The sequence below is a fragment of the Vombatus ursinus genome, unplaced genomic scaffold, assembly GCF_900497805.2.
Source record: "Vombatus ursinus unplaced genomic scaffold, bare-nosed wombat genome assembly UNPS02014781.1, whole genome shotgun sequence".
In the NCBI taxonomy this organism is placed as follows: Eukaryota; Metazoa; Chordata; class Mammalia; order Diprotodontia; family Vombatidae; genus Vombatus; species Vombatus ursinus.
In genome coordinates this window covers 41,773,776-41,793,110 of record NW_020954559.1, presented here as the reverse complement: position 1 = coordinate 41,793,110, position 19,335 = coordinate 41,773,776, and the positions used below count along the sequence as shown (strand labels likewise).

The 19,335-nt window shown below is 41.6% G+C and overlaps 1 protein-coding gene across 3 annotated transcripts in view; it reads right to left on the bottom strand.

Moving 5' to 3' along the window:
* Positions 1-2,544: 2,544 nt before the first annotated feature.
* LOC114046259 (tumor necrosis factor receptor superfamily member EDAR) overlaps positions 2,545-19,335 on the bottom strand; it is a 118,710-nt gene continuing 101,919 nt past the window's right edge. For 2 of the 3 annotated variants that reach the window (XM_027866542.1, XM_027866540.1), the window contains exons 6-12: positions 17,970-18,056; positions 15,542-15,670; positions 15,358-15,432; positions 14,969-15,041; positions 10,839-10,998; positions 10,295-10,355; positions 2,545-5,845 (exon numbers count right to left, since the gene is read on the bottom strand). In XM_027866542.1, coding sequence (XP_027722343.1) covers positions 5,526-5,845; positions 10,295-10,355; positions 10,839-10,998; positions 14,969-15,041; positions 15,358-15,432; positions 15,542-15,670; positions 17,970-18,056 — 905 coding nt within the window. In that variant the 3' untranslated portion in view covers positions 2,545-5,525. The remainder of the gene's footprint in view (positions 5,846-10,294; positions 10,356-10,838; positions 10,999-14,968; positions 15,042-15,357; positions 15,433-15,541; positions 15,671-17,969; positions 18,057-19,335) is intronic. The other variant, XM_027866541.1, reaches the window with a different exon arrangement.

Below are 19,335 nucleotides of genomic sequence, written 5' to 3'. Positions count from 1 at the left end.
GTGTGTGTGTGTGTGTGTATCAGCTCTTTTTGTGATGGTAATTGGAAATTGAGGGGATGCTCATCAATTGAGGAAGGGCTAAACAAGTTGTGGTATATAATTGTGATGGAATATTATTGTGCTATAAGAAATGATGAGCAGGCAGATTTCCAGAAACACTTACACAAACTGATGCAAAGTGAAGTGAGCAGAACCAGGAGAACATTGTACAATCAGCAACATTGTGCAATGATAAACTATGAACAACTTAGTTCTTCTTAGCGATATAATGATCCAAGACAGTTCCACAGGACTCATGATGGAAAATCTTATCTATAGCCAGAAAAAGAACTGATGGAATCTGACTACAGATTGAAGCATACTATTTTCACTTTCTTTCTTTTTTATTTTAAGGCAATTGGGGTTAAATGACTTGCCGAAGGTCACACAGCTAGTAATTGTCTGAGGCCAGATTTGAACTTAGGTCCTCCTGACTCCAGGGATGGTGCTCTATCCACCGCACCATCTAGCTACCCTATTTTCACTTTCTTTACTTTTTTTTGTTGTTTTTTTCTTTCATCCTGTTTCTTCTTTCACAACATGACTAATATGGAAATACGCACATACACAATCTATATCAAATTGCTTACTGCCTTAGGGAAGGAATGGTGAGGGAGGGAGACAATTTGAAACTCAAAAATTTTTAAAATGAATATTGAAAATTGTCTTTACATGGAATTGGAAAAAAAGAAAATACTATTATAGAAAAAGGCACTAAAAAACAAAACAAAAAAGAAGGCCCACTCCATTTTTTGGTAGCTTTAATTGTAAAGTGGCTTCTTCTTCTTCTTTTTTTTTTAGGAATAGGGACTAGAATTGTGATTTCACTGGAATAAAGAAATCCCATGTGAGGAAACTCTGTACTAATTTAAGTTGGCATTTTCTCTGTAATATATAGTTTACAGAGCTTCCTTGAACACTTGCAAGGTTTAGTGACTTACCCAGGGTCATCAGAGGTAGAACGTGAACCTAGGTCTTCCAGGATTTGGGACCAGCCCTTTATCCACTATACCAAGATATCTCTTTAAAGACAGCTAAAGAGTTGTCAGCTTGCTTGCTGTTTTTTTCCTTACACTGAATTAAAAACCTGTCTCTCTGTACTTTCTTTCTTTTTTGGGAGGGGTCAGGGGAGGGGGAGAGGCAATCAGGGTTAAGTGACTTGCCCAGGGTCACACAGCTAGTAAGTGTCTGAGGATGGATTTAAACTCAGGTCCTCCTGACTCTAGGGCCAGTGTATATCTTTTTTCCTACTGAGTCCAGTTCTCCTTTTTCTGTTCAGTTTTTAATTTTTCCTCTTCGTTAAAAAACTAAAACAAAAACAATCATCAAGCAATATCTACACACCCATAGAAAGAAATCCTGGGGCAGCCTTTTGCTGCCAGAGGAGTGGGAGATGTAATGGAGCTCCAAATAGATGGGTAGAGAGGTGGAGGGATCCTCTCACCTCATAGGCCTGTTCTGTAGAAGGTCAATAGCTCACATTTGGATCCTCAAGGTAACTGGCTTTTTTTTTGGTGGAGGTGGGGGGAGGCAATCAGTGACTTGCCCAGGGTCACACAACTAGTAAGTGTCTGAGGTCAGATTTGAGCTCAGGTGCTCCTAACTCCAGGGCCCCCTAGCTACCTCCTTCCCCCTTTTTCCCGCAAGGTCTCTGTTACAGGCAAAGTAAGTGATTTCACTAGCGAACATGAGCAATGTTTAAGAAAATACCACTGGATAACGAAGTTATGAAATGGAAGAACTCATGAATCACTCAATCAACGTATAGGAGATTGTGGATGAAAGAGTGGCCTCACTCACAGCCCCATATAGGCTTGGATTTGGGAAATGTTATTCCTGTCCCAGAGGAGAAAGGCAGAGTAGGGCTCATCTGTAGATCTTTGGCATTGAGGACTCTCTGACTAAGATATTTCACAAGTGGGTTCAGCTTTCTTCCTATGTAAGCATCTGGAAATTCACCCATGAATTCTCCCTACAATTTCCATTGGGAAACTGGCCCACTACTTGTTTTGCACTTTATAAATGTGATAAAATAAATCCAGCTGGAAAGTGTGCTGGTGACAGAGTACTGCCCTGAAAGTTATATTGCCTCGTTATGTTTCACAATCCATTTCGAAACCACCCCTGTAAGTCATGGCAACTTGGCAAAGGATGCACTACGTGGTTGCCACAATGATATTTCAATAACCCATTCTTTGGAACAAATGAGCCCCAAACAGTGAACTATATAGGCAAATAACATTTGGTGCTCACAACTCTACTTCAGAAGATCATAGATTTTGGACTGCAAGGTATTTGAGAGGTCATTCAGTCCAACCTCCTCATTTTACAGATAAGGAAACTGAAGTCCAGAGAAGTTAAGTGAATCACCCAGATCATCCAGGTAACAGAGCTGAAATTCAAACCCAGGTCTTCTGAGCTTTTCCCACTGTACCATACTGCATCCCAATATTTCATGCATGATAAGGATTTTCCATAATGAAAGAGACCATATTTAATGTTCTTTATTAGCTTACTTATGTATTTAGATTGTACAATGTAATAAGTTATATATACAGAGTCAGACAAAATTATTAGCAATTAAGACTTCACCGACACAGGCATATCCTGGTTTGGTTCTCTCTCCTCTCTCTTTCTTTTTTGGTCCAAACCTACAATTTCCTCAGTGTTGATTGCTTCCGGTATGGAAGTTCCTTGCACTAATGCAGATTGGCAACTTGTCTATAATGTATAGTTTTAAAGAGTTGCCTGGGATTACTGAGAGGTTGAAGGATTTGCCCATGTTTACACAGCTAGTATGTGTCAGAGGCAGGTCTTAAACCTAGCTCTTACTTTATCCACCTTGTTGTGCTTCTTCTCCTGTGTGTTTTAGCAATAATAAAATTATGGCTATCTTCCTGGAAATTGACAAGGAAAGTCAATGGTACACTCATCATGGTAGCCCAGCTGATTCTGAAAGTCAGCTTTCCATCAAAGCTCCATCAGTATATGCCATTTAAAGTGTTTCTGCCTTCAGATCAGTCAATGGCCTATGGCCACAAGATGGAAGATGGCAAGATTCAGGCCAAAACTATGACTGCAGAATATGCTCACTAGACTTGGCCAAATGCACGAAGACAGAAATAGCAGTTTTGTCTTCTCTTTTGAAACTAATTTTTAAAAGAAACAAACAACAAACTGTTCTTGGAGAAAAGAGTGCTCATCACATATGGCATTTGCCATCTAATTAAGGGAGAGGCTTTCATCAGCATTAGCACAAAGCAAGGGGAAGAAGGTGAAGAGGGTGCACGGTAGGATTTCAAAGAGGAATTAAAAGGATAATTAAGTTTCACCTCAGAGTATGTAGCTCACAGGATATATGAAATAGGTTCTGAAAACAGCAGCAAACAGAGACTGTAAATGGTGATGTTAAATATTCAGGTCCTAATTATGATCCTATCACAGTATGTTCTACTTTTGCAACAGTAGAAAATTAGTTGTAAGCTTCAAGCAGACAACTGATTTCCCTCCTCCTCGCCTGCCCAGCCTCCCCCACCCCAAAGCGATTGCTCAGTCATGCAACTTGTAATTTAAAAAATATTACTTTGTAAGCTACGGAATTTGTTTTAATTTAGGAATAGCTCTAGTGAAACCTGTCATTACAGCATCTCAGCAATGAATTGTAAATTAACCCACTGGGGTGATAACTGGGGCTGGCTGCTGCTCTCTTTGCAATTATAGGTTTGGAAAAACCACTCTGCCAAAAACAATGTCACTTTGCTAACTTTATCTCTAAATGTTATGGCAGACAGTTGCCGTGGAAAACTTCAAAACTAAGTCTTTATGGCCTTAGTTCCTATTTTGCATTTCAAATCCATATGGTTTCCATGTGCTGCTTTTTTCAACACTGTTGTTTTCCTAAATCTCCATCTTCATTGGGCTCTGATGAGTTTCAATTTTGTTGATGATAGAATCATGGAATTCCAGGGCCAGAAGCAATCTTAGAAATCAGTGAGCACAACCCTATTATAGATGGGGAAACTGAGGCCCAGAGAGGTGAAGTAACTCCATAACTAGATATGGAGAGGGGTAGCTAAAGCCATGATGTAGGTTTCTAGGTTCCCGATTCGATTCTTGAACTGGCTACCTTCCAATGAATTTCAATGTTGCCCTTTCCTGACTGGTTCTACAGAGAAGGAATATTGGAGGATGAAGCTCTCTTAATGTGATGTTCCTCCATGAAATATTAGATGGTCTTTGTGCCTGACAAAACCCTTAATCAGTAAGCTATCATTTCTCCTCCTTTAAAGAGTGATACCAGCTGCTTACAGGTTCTTCTTGGGCATTTTTCTACCCAAAGTAAAATTCAGCTGGAAAGAGATGGGCATGGAGTCACATGCTGAGGCTGGGGAGTTCCAAGGGACAGTGGGGCTGAGCCAATTGAGTGTACACCATCAACTGGGGGAGCCCCAAGAAGCAGAGGGCCACCAAGTTCCCTATTGAGGGGCAAACCGGAGCAGGTTGTAAATGGAGCAGGTCAAAGCTCCCCTGCTGATCAGGAGTGGGATCAGGCCTGTGGGTCACCCCTGTATTTCCATCCTGGGCAAGATGAGGACACCCAGTCTTTAAAAAATAAATAAATAAATGAAGGAAAGGAAAGAGCCCTGGACTGAGTATCTGGTGCCTGCAATTTAAGACCTTGCTTGGACTCTTAACTAGCTATGTCACCTTGTAGATTCTTAACCTCTCTGGCCCTGAGTTTTCATATTGACCACCAAGGGGCATAGACTAGGTCACTTTTGATGCCTGAATTTGACAAAGTGATTAATCTGCAAATATGCACAGACTCAAAGGTAATTAAACTGCTTCCTTGCAAAGTCAGATAGGATATTAATAGACCAATCTGAACTGATGCTAGGAAATGAAAAGATGCATAGAGAGAAGTATGTGTTCATTAAGATCATTTGGCAAAACTTCCCATAAAGAGCACCTCTGCAATGAAGCCTTCCTTGATTACCTGTCAGAAGCACTCTCTTCCTTTTCTCAACTCCAACAGCATGAATACTGAACCACTTGGTGTTGCCATTGTGTATATTTCATCTCCTCAATTAGATTGTAAGCTCTTTGAGAGCAGAGACCATATTTTGTACATCTTTGCATCTTCCCTTAGTGCCCAGCACAGTGCTATAAAAAACATAGTAGGTGCTAAGTAATAATGGTTGTTGAATGAATGTGTTTGTCCATTCATCCTCATGAGGTACGGTGTTTGGCTTAGTATTCCCCAGCCGGTACATCACTAGCTTTGTCTTTGGCTTCTCCTTGGTCCTCAGAACAGCCTAAGATATGACCTAGTGACATGTGAGAAAACCCTTAATTTTTAGGAAGCCTGTGAGTAGGTACCATTGCTGGTTCCAAGTTTCCCGGCTCAATCACCCTTGCAATGTTCTCAGGTGAAGGAAGTGAAGTCACATCCCAACAAAAAGGGAGGCAGTTCCTAATGATGCTCGTCAGGTTGTGACAGGAGGCTGAGGTGTCGGCATGACTTGAGCCCACTCCAAAATGTCGGCGCACAGAGACTCGACAGCATCCAGTCGCTCAATCTGTACAAGTTTTGTGAGCAGCTCTGGGATGCTGTAGCCTGCTGTGCTGATCCGGTCAAAGAGCTGCATGCCATCTGTCATCCCCCCTATCTCGTCCCTCTTCAATCCAAAGCTTTCAGCAAGGTGGCGCCATGTTTTCACGATGGCTTTCTCTGTGTTGTAGGTGGAGCTGAGCATCCTGCTTGTCTTCTCTAGGCAGTCAAATGGTAATTCCGTGGGGCTGAGACCTGGAAGAGCAGAGAGTCCAAGTCAGAAATCATACATTTTAGGCAACAGGAACATGAAACAATTTGTTTTAAAAAAGTGTGTTCCATGACTCTTCAATTTAGGCAACTCTCGACACAATAATTATTGACTAATAATAATAATGATGGTACAATAATATTGACTAATAATCTCCCAGATGTGGGTCTGGGAGATGGGAAATGTAACCTCCAAAGCTAGCAGATGCCTTCTGAGAAGGGAAGCCTCCTCCTGTCCTGCCACCATGTTTGGAGCTGGGTATGGAATCAGGGAAGGGCAGCTAGGTGGCGCAGGTGATATGAAAACAAAACATATCAAAAAATAAGATTAAAAAAATAAGGAAAGTTAAAAAAATAATTTGGCACATGGATTTCTTTCGAAACTTTCCTAGAAAGGCTATTGGCAGCATTGCTGATACCTTTGAGTCCAAGTACTCCCTCATTTCTAGATAAGTGACAACCATTCACTCCATTAGGTCAAGGGTTCAATCTGATGATACTTTGGTTACGTTGGAAAACATAATTTTAAACTCATTTCTACAATACAACAGAAGGGAAAGAAGTCAGAAAAGGACAGCCTGGAGGAAGAGGCAATCCCTTCCTACCTAAGTGATGTATTTTCTCTAATAATGAAGCCTGTTCTCAAGCTTTGGGGTATGCATTGGCATAAGGTAAAAACTCTATAGACCAAGCAGCCAAGAGCAGCTGTGTCTAGCTGTCTGGATCACGGGTGTTTCATTGAGCAATTTCCAGCTCAGCCAGCAGTAGCAGCCAACCTTCCAGTGGCCTAATCTGGAGCCGTTCATTTCCAGGGATTTGGTGGCAGTACAATCTCTGCCACAACAGGCTTAGTTCCCTATCCAGTCCCTGCACTTGGGTTTTGCCTTTGCCCAAGTATTCAGGTGAAACCAGACTTTGTGTTCAGTCTGGGCCAAAGGAAGATAAATCCTCATTATCTTGTGGGTCAGCAGCCATCAGTGAAGTGGTATTTGGGGATGGGTGGAAGAGGAGGAGGGGCCAGCTGGAGGTAAATAGAGGAAAGGATGGATTCTAACCCCTGGCACTGATTCACAACACTGAAGAAGGAGCTTCCCACAACTCTGTTTATCTCTCTGCAAAGGGGATATATTTCTACTACTTGTTTGTTAAATGTTGTTCACTCCCTAGATGAAAGATGCTATAGGAGGTAGAAGGACAAATAGCTATACATAACCAGAAGAGGCTATAAACAAAGAAACAAAGCTGTCCTTAGAGGCTCCTTTGTAAAATAGGCCCAGAAACATCATTTTCACAGAACTTGCTTAAAAAAACCCTCTGAAGTTGCGGAGTCTGAGGATAGGACTTGAAAACAAAAATCTTTGGTGCTTCCAGTGAGTGAGTTCTAACCAGCTCCTAGTTTGTACCCAGCTCCCTTATGGTTCTAGAATGAAGAGGTATCATTTCCATCAGCCCAAGGATCCCTAAGTGTTTTTCCTTTAGAAATGGTAAAAAAAATACTTAAAATAAGACATTGCTATTATTATTCCTTTCCTTAAGGGGACTTAAAATTTTATATTTTTTCCAGTCCTTGAAGAAAAAATTCTAGAGTGTCAGTGACCTCAGAAAATTGTTGCATTTACACATAATATGGGTGGAGAATAATAGACTTAGCACTAGAAGAAGATTCTGAGGCCATCTAGTCCAATTTTCTCATTTTAAAGATGAGCAAAGTTAAGTGATATACCCATGGTCGCACAGGAAGTCAGAGGCAAGACGGGATTCAAACCTAAGACTTCTGACTCCAAATCTAGCAGTCATTCAATCAACTAGTATTTATTAAGTGACTACTATGTGCCAGGCACTGTGCTAAGTGTTGGGAGTACGAAGGAAGGAAAAAAAAATTTGGGACTGAGAGCTCACTGTGAAATGGAGGTCTAGTGAGGGCTGGGTCAGGTCTCCATATTTCTCTAGTCTTTGTTCAATCTTGTTGAACTCAAGGTAAGTTTTTCCTAAGTCTTTGTGTCTGTCCATTCGTCATATGGGGACGGGGGGGAATCTGTGTCACTTGGATGACTGTCATTTAACTTGGGAAGTCTGAGGATGGTTTCATTAACTTACAAGTGGATATAGGTTTTTTTTTAAATTTTTAATTTTTGGTTATTTGGTAGGTTAAGTACAGATTTGCAGGTAAAGATGACAGATGATATGGCTGTGGTGAGGGTAAAGGGTGGTGACACACATAATAGCTTACACTTATATAGTACTTATTATGCTTACTATGTACCAAGCACTGTGCCTTGTTTGATCCGCACAACACTGGGAGGTAGGCACTATTATTATCCCCACTTTACAGATGAGGAGCTGAGGCAAATGAAGGCAAAGTGACTTGTCCAGGGTCACACATCTAGGAAATATCTGAAACTGTATTTAAACTCAGGTCCTCCTAATTCCAGGTCTAGAGCTTTATCCACCTAGTTGCCCCAGAGAATTGGAAAAACCTGGAGACAGGAGGCAGAATTTGCCACTTGCACTGAGGACAGGGTCCAGAAGAACAGTTTGGGCAGTCATGCTGAACCACTGGCTGTCAGAGAGAAATTGATCATTTTTTTGTTTTGTTTTGTTTTTTGGCTAGGCAATGGGGTTAAGTGACTTGCCTAGGATCACACAGCTAGTAAGTGTTGTATGTCTGAGGCCAGATTTGAACTCAGGTCCTCCTGAATCCAGGGCCGGTACTCTATCCACTGTGCCACCTAGCTGCCCCAGAAATTGATCATTTTGAGGGTAAGCAATTTTGGGGAGGATTTCTTAGGGGTGAGGAGTGTGGTTTATTACTCATACAAAACCTTGACCTTCCCTCATTTTGCTATCTCCTCACGGTGAGTTCTCAAACTGCAGCTGCCCATTAGAGAATAAAGTCAAACTTGGACATTAACCTAGGATGCCAAGTGAGTGGTAGGCAGCAGTGTCAAGCCTCCTTTACCCATCCATTTTACATTATGAGTTTCTGGAGATCAGGTACCATGTTGATTATAGGGATAGAGACTGGACCTGTGATTTCATTGATATGGGTTACTCCCAGATGAGGAAACTCCTTTTGCCGATAAAGATTAATATCTTCTCAGCAACTTACAGTCTTAGAGAACTGCTTAGAGCACAGAGAGGTTAAATGTTTGCCAAGGGTCACACAGCAAGTATATGCTAGAGGTGAGACTTGAACCAAGGTCTTCCTGGCTTAGAGGCCAGCTCTTTACACCAGGCTATCTCTCATGCTGGACATGTATTAGATAAAATGGTGGTTAATAAATATTTTTGATGATGGTGGTGCCAGCTCGGATTTAGTTACAAGAGCACTGCATCCCAAACAAAGCCCCTTTGCATTTAGGAAAGGATGACATATGTGCCTTGCCCATATATAACTTAACGCTTAATAAATGGTTATTGAATTGAGTCTCCTTACATGCTTCTGATCTTGGGATCATAGATTTAGAGTTGGAAGGCACCTTAGATGCCATCGAACTCAAGTCCTTCATTTTGCAGAAGAAGAAACCAAAACCCAGAGATGTGAAGTGTTTGTCCTTTGTCACACAGATAGGAAATGGCAGATCTGGGATTCTAACCCATGTCCTCTGACTCTAAGCCTAGCTCATTCCCAAAGCACCATATAGCCCTTTACCTGGTGGCAACAGAGAATGCCCTCATATGCTGCTGGGCCGACTTGGGCATTAGCTGTGAGGAGAAGTGTTTTGTCTCATGGTTTCAAGAAAGTGCAACAAGGATCTTGTCAGGATAGGCCAAGCGTTTGCTTGTCCATGCAAAGGAGGTGACAGAGGGGAGGGCTGGTTGGAGAGGACTCCTGTACTATACCATAGATTGGCTCGACCAGATTCAGGCCCTTTCCTCTCCTTCCTCCTGAGGTTGGTTGAGTTTGCTAATCTACAGTATCTGATACATTGGCACGGGTCATTTTGCGCAGCTTGCTTCCAAAGAACACTGGAAATCTTGAGCCAAACTCTCTTTTGCTAGTATGAGGTAAAAAAGGACCTCGGATACGCCTAGAAGTGAGTTATGATCACACAGTTGGGGTTGACCTGATTTGTGACATAGTGAGCTCCTGAGGAGAAAGATCCTTTTACCCAGGCAGACTAACAACTGTTCTGCAACTTAAAATCTTGGAGCATTTCCTGAAGCACTGAGAGGTGAAGAAATTTGTCAGATGTAGGGTTTGAACTCTTACTTTACTGACCCTGAGGCGAGCCCTCTATTCTTTCTGCCATGTTGTCTCACAGTTACCTACTTTAATTACATCTGTAATTAGTTGGGATGTGTATATCATGTGAGTGAGGACTGATATTCAATTTAGTTTAATGCTGCAAGCATTTATTAAGTGCCTACTGCTTGCCAGCTAATGTACCAGGACCTAGGGAGACAGACAAAACAAAAAACTCCAGTGCTCACCTTCTGCCACCCCACACACGTTGGCATACACGTCAAGGATCTTCTTTCTTCTACTCTGAATCTTTAAGCAAAAACAGAAACAGAAAAAACACATGATTTCATATTGATGGGGGAAACAGTAGTTTAAACAGTGCCTTCTGGGGATCCCTCTCAGCAACCTCTTTGACCAGTACCAGCTTTGCTCTTCCAAAGTGGAGTCGAGTATGAGAAACTTGTATGTAGTGAATTTGGGAGCCATGAAAAGCCTCCAACAAAAGTCTAGTCCACTACCCACTTCAACAACTTTATTTCCTGCAAAGTGGTCCATTGGTAGCCGTATCACTGAGTCAATAGGGTATAGAGGAATTAGTTTTCAGTGCGCTCAACATCCACGGCTTCATGGAAGAACACTTTGGCACCAGAAGACATCGCTGAAAGGAAGTTTCTTGCCCATAAATTCCCATCAATCAGGTGAATCTCCATTATAGATGCAGGGCATCATTTTAGTGTGGCCATAAATTGTGGGTATTTGTAAAAGAACGGTGTGTGCATGTTGGAAACTTACCCCAGTTGATTTGTTGTTTGTGGAAGATTTATCCCTTGTCAAATGGACTAATGATAACAAGCACAGCTCTGGGGACCCTTGCTTGTCAACTGCGGCTTCTTCATCACTGTCCATACTCCGACTCAGGAGCTGTTCATTCTCAGAAGAGGCATCATTCTCACTGGGGAAAGATGAAGGGAATGTTAATGGCATCTTTGAAAGTGGAACCATCTAAAATTCAACTCCTAGATTGCTTATTGCCAGCAGATTTTGATCAGGGTGCAAATTAAAGCATGCTTGCAAATGGAGCAAGAGAGGGTCCATTAAAGAGAGCTCCATTAAAGTGAGACCTATGGGTGTGAGTTGGTTAGAATTTGTATATCATGTAAGTGAGGACTGATATTCAATTTAATTTAATTCAATAAGCATTAAGGGCCTATAATGTACCAGGCAGTCTTCTAGGAGTTGGGGATGCAAAGATAGAAACAACAAGAAAAAGTAAGCCTTGCCCTCAATGAGCTTACTTTCTAGAGATAAGAGATAACATGTAAACGGATAAATATAATAATAATGAGAGCTCAACATTTATATAGCACTTACTCTATGCCAGGCACTGTGCTAAATGTTTTACAATTATTATCTAATTTGGTCCTCACAACAACTTCAAGAGGTAGGTGTTATTATTATCCCCATTTTCCAGATGAGGAAACCGAGGCAAACATAGGTTAAGTGACTTGCCCAGAGTCACACAGTATCTGAGGCTGAATTTGAACTCAGGTCTTTCTGACTCCAGGCCCAATGCTCCATCCACTGCATCAGAAGACAATTTTAGGAGGAAGAAAGCGCTAATGGGTCCTTTCCAAGGTCACGTTGATAGTAAATGGCATAGTCCAGATTGGAACATCTGACTAAAGTCTGATCATCTTTCCATTGTATCAAAAATCTTGAGAGGCAAGAATGATGGGTCAGATCTAATAAAATGACTTTTAATATGAATAAAGGTGAAGTCTTACATTTGGGCTAAAAATAATCAACTGAATATGAAGATGATAGAAGGATGTAAAAATTCCTACTGCACAGCAGTTAATGTGATAAAAGACAGATTTTGTTGTTGTTTTAATGAACTTACAAGGTCAATAAGAATAAACAAGGTAACACAGTGACCAAAAAGTCAATGCTATCTTTGGCTGCATTAAGAGACGTGAGGGTCACACTGTATCCTGTCTGAGTCAGACAACATTTAGAATGTTATATGTCAGTCAATAAGCACTTATTAAGCAGAGTATGCCAGATACTGTCCTAGGGATACAAGAAAGGCAAAAAGCCTCTGTACTTGTCCTACAGGAGCATATATCCTAATGGAGGAGGCAATATGAAAACAAATAGATAGATACAAGGTATATTAGAGTAGATGGTAATCTTAAAGGGGAAGGCATTAGCACATTAGAAGTAAGGTGGACCAGGAAAGCTCTCCTGCAAGGTAGGCTTTGCATTGAGTCTTCAAGGAAGCCGGGGAAGGTAAGGGGCAAAGAAAATGGTATCCTGGTAAATGTTTAACAACCAATTCCCCAGTAAAAAAGTAGGTACAACACACTCTCAAGTTCATTCTGCATTAATAACATATTGTCCATCACTTTCTTAAGTCTAGACAATCAAAAAAACCATAACTCAAGCTCTGATGTATAGTTTTTGCTGATCTCTGAGGGATAAATTTAACAACTGGGTCTCACAAGCTGGGAAGAGATGACTCCAGCACACCCCTGGGCAGAAGTGAAGGGGTGGAGTATTCCAGTCCTTTCCCTCTGCAAAGTGCAAAAGAGCTGAGAAGGGGACCAGAAGTTATATTTTAGGAAATGCAAGGAAAAGCTGGATGGCAGAGTTTATGGAAGTAAGGTGTAAGAAGGTAGGAAGAGGTCAGATTGCAAAGAACCATAGATGCTAAATGGAGGACTTTGTATTTGATACTGGAGGTACGAGGAAGACCCTGAAGCTCACTGAGCAAGGGGGGTGAGAGTGGGGGAAGGGAGGATAGGGTCAGACTTAATGTTTTAGAAAAATGATCTGAGCAGCTGAGTAGGTTTCTGGATGCCACTTTTTAGGAAGCACACTAACAAATGGGAGCCTGTCCAGAAGAAGGCATCTCACATAGTGAGAGAAGTGGAAACATCAGTTGAAGGAACTTGGCAGGTTTAATCAAGAGAACAGTAAATTTAGGGTGGACATGGTAGCTATCTTCAAGTATTTGAAGAACTGTTACCAAAAGAGGAGTTAGACTTGTTCTATTTAATCTCAGAGGAAAGAACTAAAATAAATAAACAAAAAAAAATTGGGTAGAGGTTACGGAAAGGAAGATTGAGTCTATTGTTAGAAAAGCTTGTCCATTTTTTGATAAGCATTACTTCTATGTATCCAGCCCAAGGAATCCTTGCTGTAGGGAGGGGACCAAATCTCCCGTGAGGAAAGACTTGTCCTCTAGATCCGTGAGTCTCCCTGCCAGGATCCAAAGGAACTACCTGGGTAGCATTTCTAACCCCTAAGCACATGTGCACTGGGTCTTTAAGCTAGCAAAAGAGTCAATGTTCAGAAAAGGCTTCTCCACAGCTCATTAAAATCATTCAAAATATATGAAAACAATATTCTTTCATAAGGATTCTATTCTTCTTTTGTGGTTTGGCTGAAGTCTTATGAAAAGGATTATATTTGTGGGTAACCGGGTTATAGCAATAAAGCCCACACTCAAGAACAGCCCTGGAGGCACAGTGATAAAAACAAAATAAAAGGAATGGATGATGTGCCCACTTTCTAATTTGATCTCAAACTCTCATGGGGAGTCATCTCAGATGCCCATTCTTTGTCTGCCCATGACAGAAGGCAACGGTAAAAGAAGGGAACAGGCAAGTCTGCTCCCGTGTCGCTTACTGAGATCCGTTACCTAACGTCTTCAGAGCAGGCAGCAAAAGATGAAACCAGGTCTTTGGTGTGACTTTTACAGTCCCATTTTCAAGTTTCTACTTTTCCTAGAACATATTCTTTTAAAGATTTTCCCTCCACATTCACGTCCCGTTCATGCTGCTTAATGGCAGGGACTATTTATTTAGTTATTTTTCTTTCCTTCTCTCCTCTTCTCTCCTCTTGCCTCCCCTCCTCTCCTCTCTTTCCTCTTCTCTCCTTTCCTTTTTCTCTCAGATAACACTTTGTTTTTGAACTCTCTAATGAACTCTAAGGCCTGTAAGCTTGTGCATTATAGCTATCCATGTTGGTGTTTTATCCCCCATTAGACTGTAAGCTCTTTCAGGGCAGGGGCCATTTATAAATTTTGTGTCTCCCCTAACATCATGCACGGTGATCTGCATGCAGTAATTGCTTCATAAATCTTTGTTATATATCAATGTGAGTTATGTCATAATACTTCAGATCATATAGTATTATTAAGATTTTTTCCCCCAAAGGCCAGAGAATTTGCTGTATTATGTCAGATAAAAATGTGTCCAGTTAATTCATTATCAGACTGTCGAGTCAACTTTGTGGCTTTCTCCATTACAGACAACAAATGTGTCTTTCTTTTAAAGCCTTCTCATTGCCACATAAAAATTGCATATATGGGATTAGAAGATGTAGACTGACCTGGGAAATGGATCTCTGGCCTCCCTAATCCTGGGCCCTATGTCTTCTTTGTACCTTAGGTTAACCTTAGCTTTTATGTAGGTTGGGGATAATTTGGCTACCCAAAACAAGCAAACAGAAATCAGTTTCCATTGTCTTAAACCAGCCTCTGACAAGAAATGGCTAGTAGGCTTAGGAGGTAAGAACCTAAGAAAGTAAGTCTGGACTTTGATGACTTAATCCATAGTAACCCAGTCAATGCAAACTCCAGCAGCAACTCGCATGCCCATGCTCACATGTGTCCTTCCTCAGCCTAGCCCAAGTAAGCTGCAGACTATCCTTGTCATCCTTGTTATACTCTGCATTCTCGAGTTCCTCAGCAAAAGCCTGGAGAACTGAACCGGATAGACTGATTGGTGTGGTTAATTTCTGAGCTCATTAAGTGGCTGGTTTCCTCTGTTGTCTCTGTTGTTCCCTGCCAGGAGCTGCCGTTAAGCCTGGCCACTTAACATCACTTGTAGCACCCCTGCCACCCTATCTGACCTTACCTCTTGGCAGTCTTTGCTGGCGTGGCTGTCAGCTTCTCAAACTCATCCTTCTCGGCAAAAATCACGACGTTTTCTGCAGGTGAATAAGAGGATTTATAGAGGGATGAGTTGAAAGTGATGCTGGGGCTCGGGGAGAGTAAGCTACCTCTTTGGCAGTCTGTGTGTGCCAGGTAAATCCCCCTGAATGATGCTATTCTTCTAATTACTCCCCGAGGATTAAGTAAAATTTCGGTGCTCCAGATACCACTTCCCCTAGTCTCTTTTCTAAATGGTACAAGAGTTTAAGCAATTAGGAGGGAAGGCTGTTCAGAGATGGCTGATAAAAGGGAAATCTAATTCTTATTGGTCTCCAGGAGAAAGCTAAAAAGAGTAAAACAGTTTGTTCAGACCTTGAACTTCTTTTTTCTCTTCTTGTTTGCTGACTTGAGCTTCCACAGTCTTCACGGAATGACTGGTGCAGCAGGCTGGAACATGAATGAGAAGTTCAATAGTGGCCATACTTAGGGGCTGCATTGAGTAAACATGTGTAGTTTTTCATGGAGATGTCATGAGTTGGGGGGTGGGGTATGCTACCTTGGGCAGAAGGCTTTGTCTTCATGATGTAAAACATGATGATGAGGACGATGGCAATAGCCATGATGAAGATGGTGGACATAGCAATAATCAGGGCAGTGGCCAGATGCCCTTGTCCTGAGAGATCTGCTGAAGTCAGAGAAATAAAGGAGGAAATAAGCATCATTGGGTGGCTATAAAGAAACCCTTGCTGAAAACTGAATTGTTGACTTAGTGAACCTGGAAAGCCAGGACTAAAATTGCGTTGATTCTGATTTTTATTCATAAGAACTTATGAAATTGATTTGCTCCTGAGACCAGCTTTGACCATGACATCATGTGTTGCTATTAGATTATCTTTCCCCAGTTGAATGCGGCCTTTATAGACTTTAACAGGAGACACATGATTCATGCCCAGTCCTATTTCTCTGGCCCCTTTTTTTGGCTCAATTGCTTTGGGGACCTGGGGTTGAGATGAGGTGGTGAGGACAGGAAGACAGACACATGAAGCAGTGAACTAACTAAAATTCAATCCAGGTTTCTGGACTTCTAGCAAGATGTACTCTAGTTCTGCTGAGACCTTGGGAATGTTCCCTCATCTCTGCAAAGTGAGGATAGAAATAGTAGCTTCACTACCATGAGGACTCAGACTTCCTGGGGAGCTCTTTGGGATGAGAGGGTGAAAGGGACATCACTGGAAAACCTAAGATCAGTGTCTCTGGAGTGGGTCAGCCATGTTTGCTTACCAGTAAAGCTTTTGGGCTTGTTTTGCAATGTACTGTCATCTCCTTAGATCTGCTGTGACTCTTTAGTCTGAACAGAGCATCCTACACAATGACAGCAATGGGGCAAAGATCACCTCACAGATTGATATAAACTCTCCCTTTGGCTTTATCTTATTTCTGTGGCAATTCTACCTCTTAGGGTGTCCTCCCACCCCCACCTCACCTTGGGAAGTTATGGACCACTGTATTGATGAGTTCCTTCCTTTGTTGGGGATACACATTAATTACTAAAGCCCGTTTTAATTCTGTGAAGGAAAACTTGGCAGAAGTTCTCGTAAGCCAGGATGCTACTCACTCCTCACACCAAGAGGCAAGTTCACCCAAGTGGACATACTGAAAACACATGTGGTTCTTGTTGATGGCAGAGCTCCAACTTTATGTCCAGAACTGGGTACCCCCTCTGGCAACCAAAGCTTATACTTTTTCCTTTGGATTAATGCACCATGGGGAGCAGTTCTGCCGATGAGAGTACTTGCATGCAGGATAATTGGTCTCAGTATGTGAGTTTAAGAGCATGTGTAACAGTTTTGGTTGCCAGGTATGGATGATATAATCTTTTTAATATTCTCAGCATTGTGCATTACTTCCCCTGAGTCCTGATGAAAATGAGATTCATATATCTCCATAAGGTTTCCTGGCTTAATCCTCTACAAAAGTCCACGGGTGGGTCAGATTTTAAAGGCTGAGGAGGGGGTTGTCTAGTGAAAGACACTAAATTACTCAGATATTATGTTTTTAAAACATTGAAGTAATGGAATGCAGTGAGGCCAAGTTCAGTGCCAAGCAGGTCATAGCACCAGGGTCTTGCTTGAGAGAAATATTAGGCTTTGGGTTACATGAGAATCTGCTGCCTTCTCAACCATTTCAAACCCAAAAGATTAGGAGTAGTAGCTGTGTTTATCTGATTGAATATTCAAGGGCTAAGGTGAAGCAAATCTCATGAAAGCATGCTATAGAGTTAAGATAGCGGCAGAAACAATCAGCTACACAGAAATTTTCTTCTGTCCTTCCATACTGAATTAGAAGAACAGAGTGCTGAACTAGGAGTCATGAAGTCCTGGGTTCATATTTGACCTTGGGCACTATCTGTGTGACCACAGGCAAGTTACGCAACCTTTCTAGACCTCGGTCTCCTCATCTGTAGAATAGGGAGCATAATATTTAAAGTATTTACCATAAGATAAAGTAGGTAAGCAGGCACTTTGCAAACCTGAAAGCCCTATGAAGATAGCAACTGTTATTCCTTAGATCTTTGCTCATTAACTCAAGACCCTTCTATCAGTCACATCATTTTTGTGCTGCAACCACACATTTCAAAGATGAAGAGGAAGATGGGGAGGGGGAGGGTTTCCTTTTAATCAATATCTTTAGGAAACTGTTAATACCCTAAAAAAAATGTGCACTTCTTTAGAACACAGGCTAACGGCCACAGGACACACACAGAGTGATCAATCCTGTGCAATGCTGGGATAATTATTAACTTCCAGCAACCCAGCCCAGCTTAGCGGATTAACTCATGTTAGAAAAATGATTTGAGGTGGGGAAAACTCTTCAGGAGCATTACTAATAATTATTTCCTCTCTTCCTCTTAACTTTCATCCAACCTACCTGAGATTTCTGAGGATGTTAAATCCAGAATATCAATACCTGAGCACTTTCCTTACCTTTATGTGCATGCTGGAAAGGAGAGCTGGTGCTGGCGCCAGAGGTACCTGGGAGACTGGCAGAAACTCCAGAGGTGGCTCCCACACCTGTGAGGGGAACAAAGTTGGCATAAGATCCTCTGAAGTTCCCTTGGGAATGATCCCACCCTTGAGTGATTAGTAAAGGAGATATTGCAATGCAGTGGTGAGGGCAGGGGAACCTCAGTTTTTTGAAGTGTCATCTGCTACTGAGGAGATTTCCTAACCCTGGATGCTTTTTTTTTTTCAAACTAACCAACCAACCAATCAATCAATCAAACAAACAAATGAACAAACAACAACGAACAACTAACCTCTCCCTAAAACCAAGTCTCAGCCTTTGGGGGGCTTTCACAAACTCCCAAAAGGGACTTTTCCTGCGAATGGGGATAAAGCATTGTAAAATCTGTAAACAATGTTATACTGTGGAGCTAACAGGAGGCTTTGGCCCGGTTCCCATGTAGTGACAAGTGACTAATTCTTTTAGTTGCTTAGAGCTAAAATGTATTTTGCAGTTCTACAGAAAAATGATTTATGGAACACCCCTATAATGGGGGTGAAGTGCGTTGTGGTAAGGAGGGGAATGGAAATTGATACTGTCGTAAGATGGAGCACTGGGAATGTTATTGTTTGAAAAAATTAACAAGTACAGATCTACCAAGTAGAGGCAAGGACTGGACAAGAAATGATGGGTTGTTTTTTTGTTTTTTTTTTTTTTTGGTTTGTTCTTTGGTTTGTTATGATCAATAAAAATACTTGTGTCTCTGTAAATTTCTTTCTTCCTCTTTCCCCTTTTATCTTCCTACATTATGACATTAATTCAGTTGGTGTGACTGGGCCATGGAAAAGCAGGTTATAAATCAAGGGTAAAACCACCGCACTTGCTGATAAATCACATTATCATAGAACTTGAGATTTGGAAGGGACTTGAGGAGTCACCTAGTCTGACCTGTGCAGGAAAGAAATCTCCACTGTAACATACCCAACAAGTAAGGGGCTTATTCTTGAAAAGTTCCAATGAGGGGAAACCCACCACCTCTCAATGAAACCCATTTCACTTTTATACAGTTCTAATTGTTGGAACATTTTGTCTGACATCAAGCCTAAATTGATTTCTTTGTAACTTCCACCCACTGCTCCTGGGGTGGGGATGAGGGCCCTTGGGGGCCAAACAGATCAAGTATGACCCATCTTCCACATGAAGGCCCTTCAGATAATTGAAGACAGCTATCATGTCCCTTCCTGAATCTTTTCCTCTCTGGGCAATTAATTTACTTCAATCAATGCTCATATTATAATCTCTCTCTCTCTCTCTCTCTCTCTCTCTCTCTCTCTCTCTCTCTCTCTC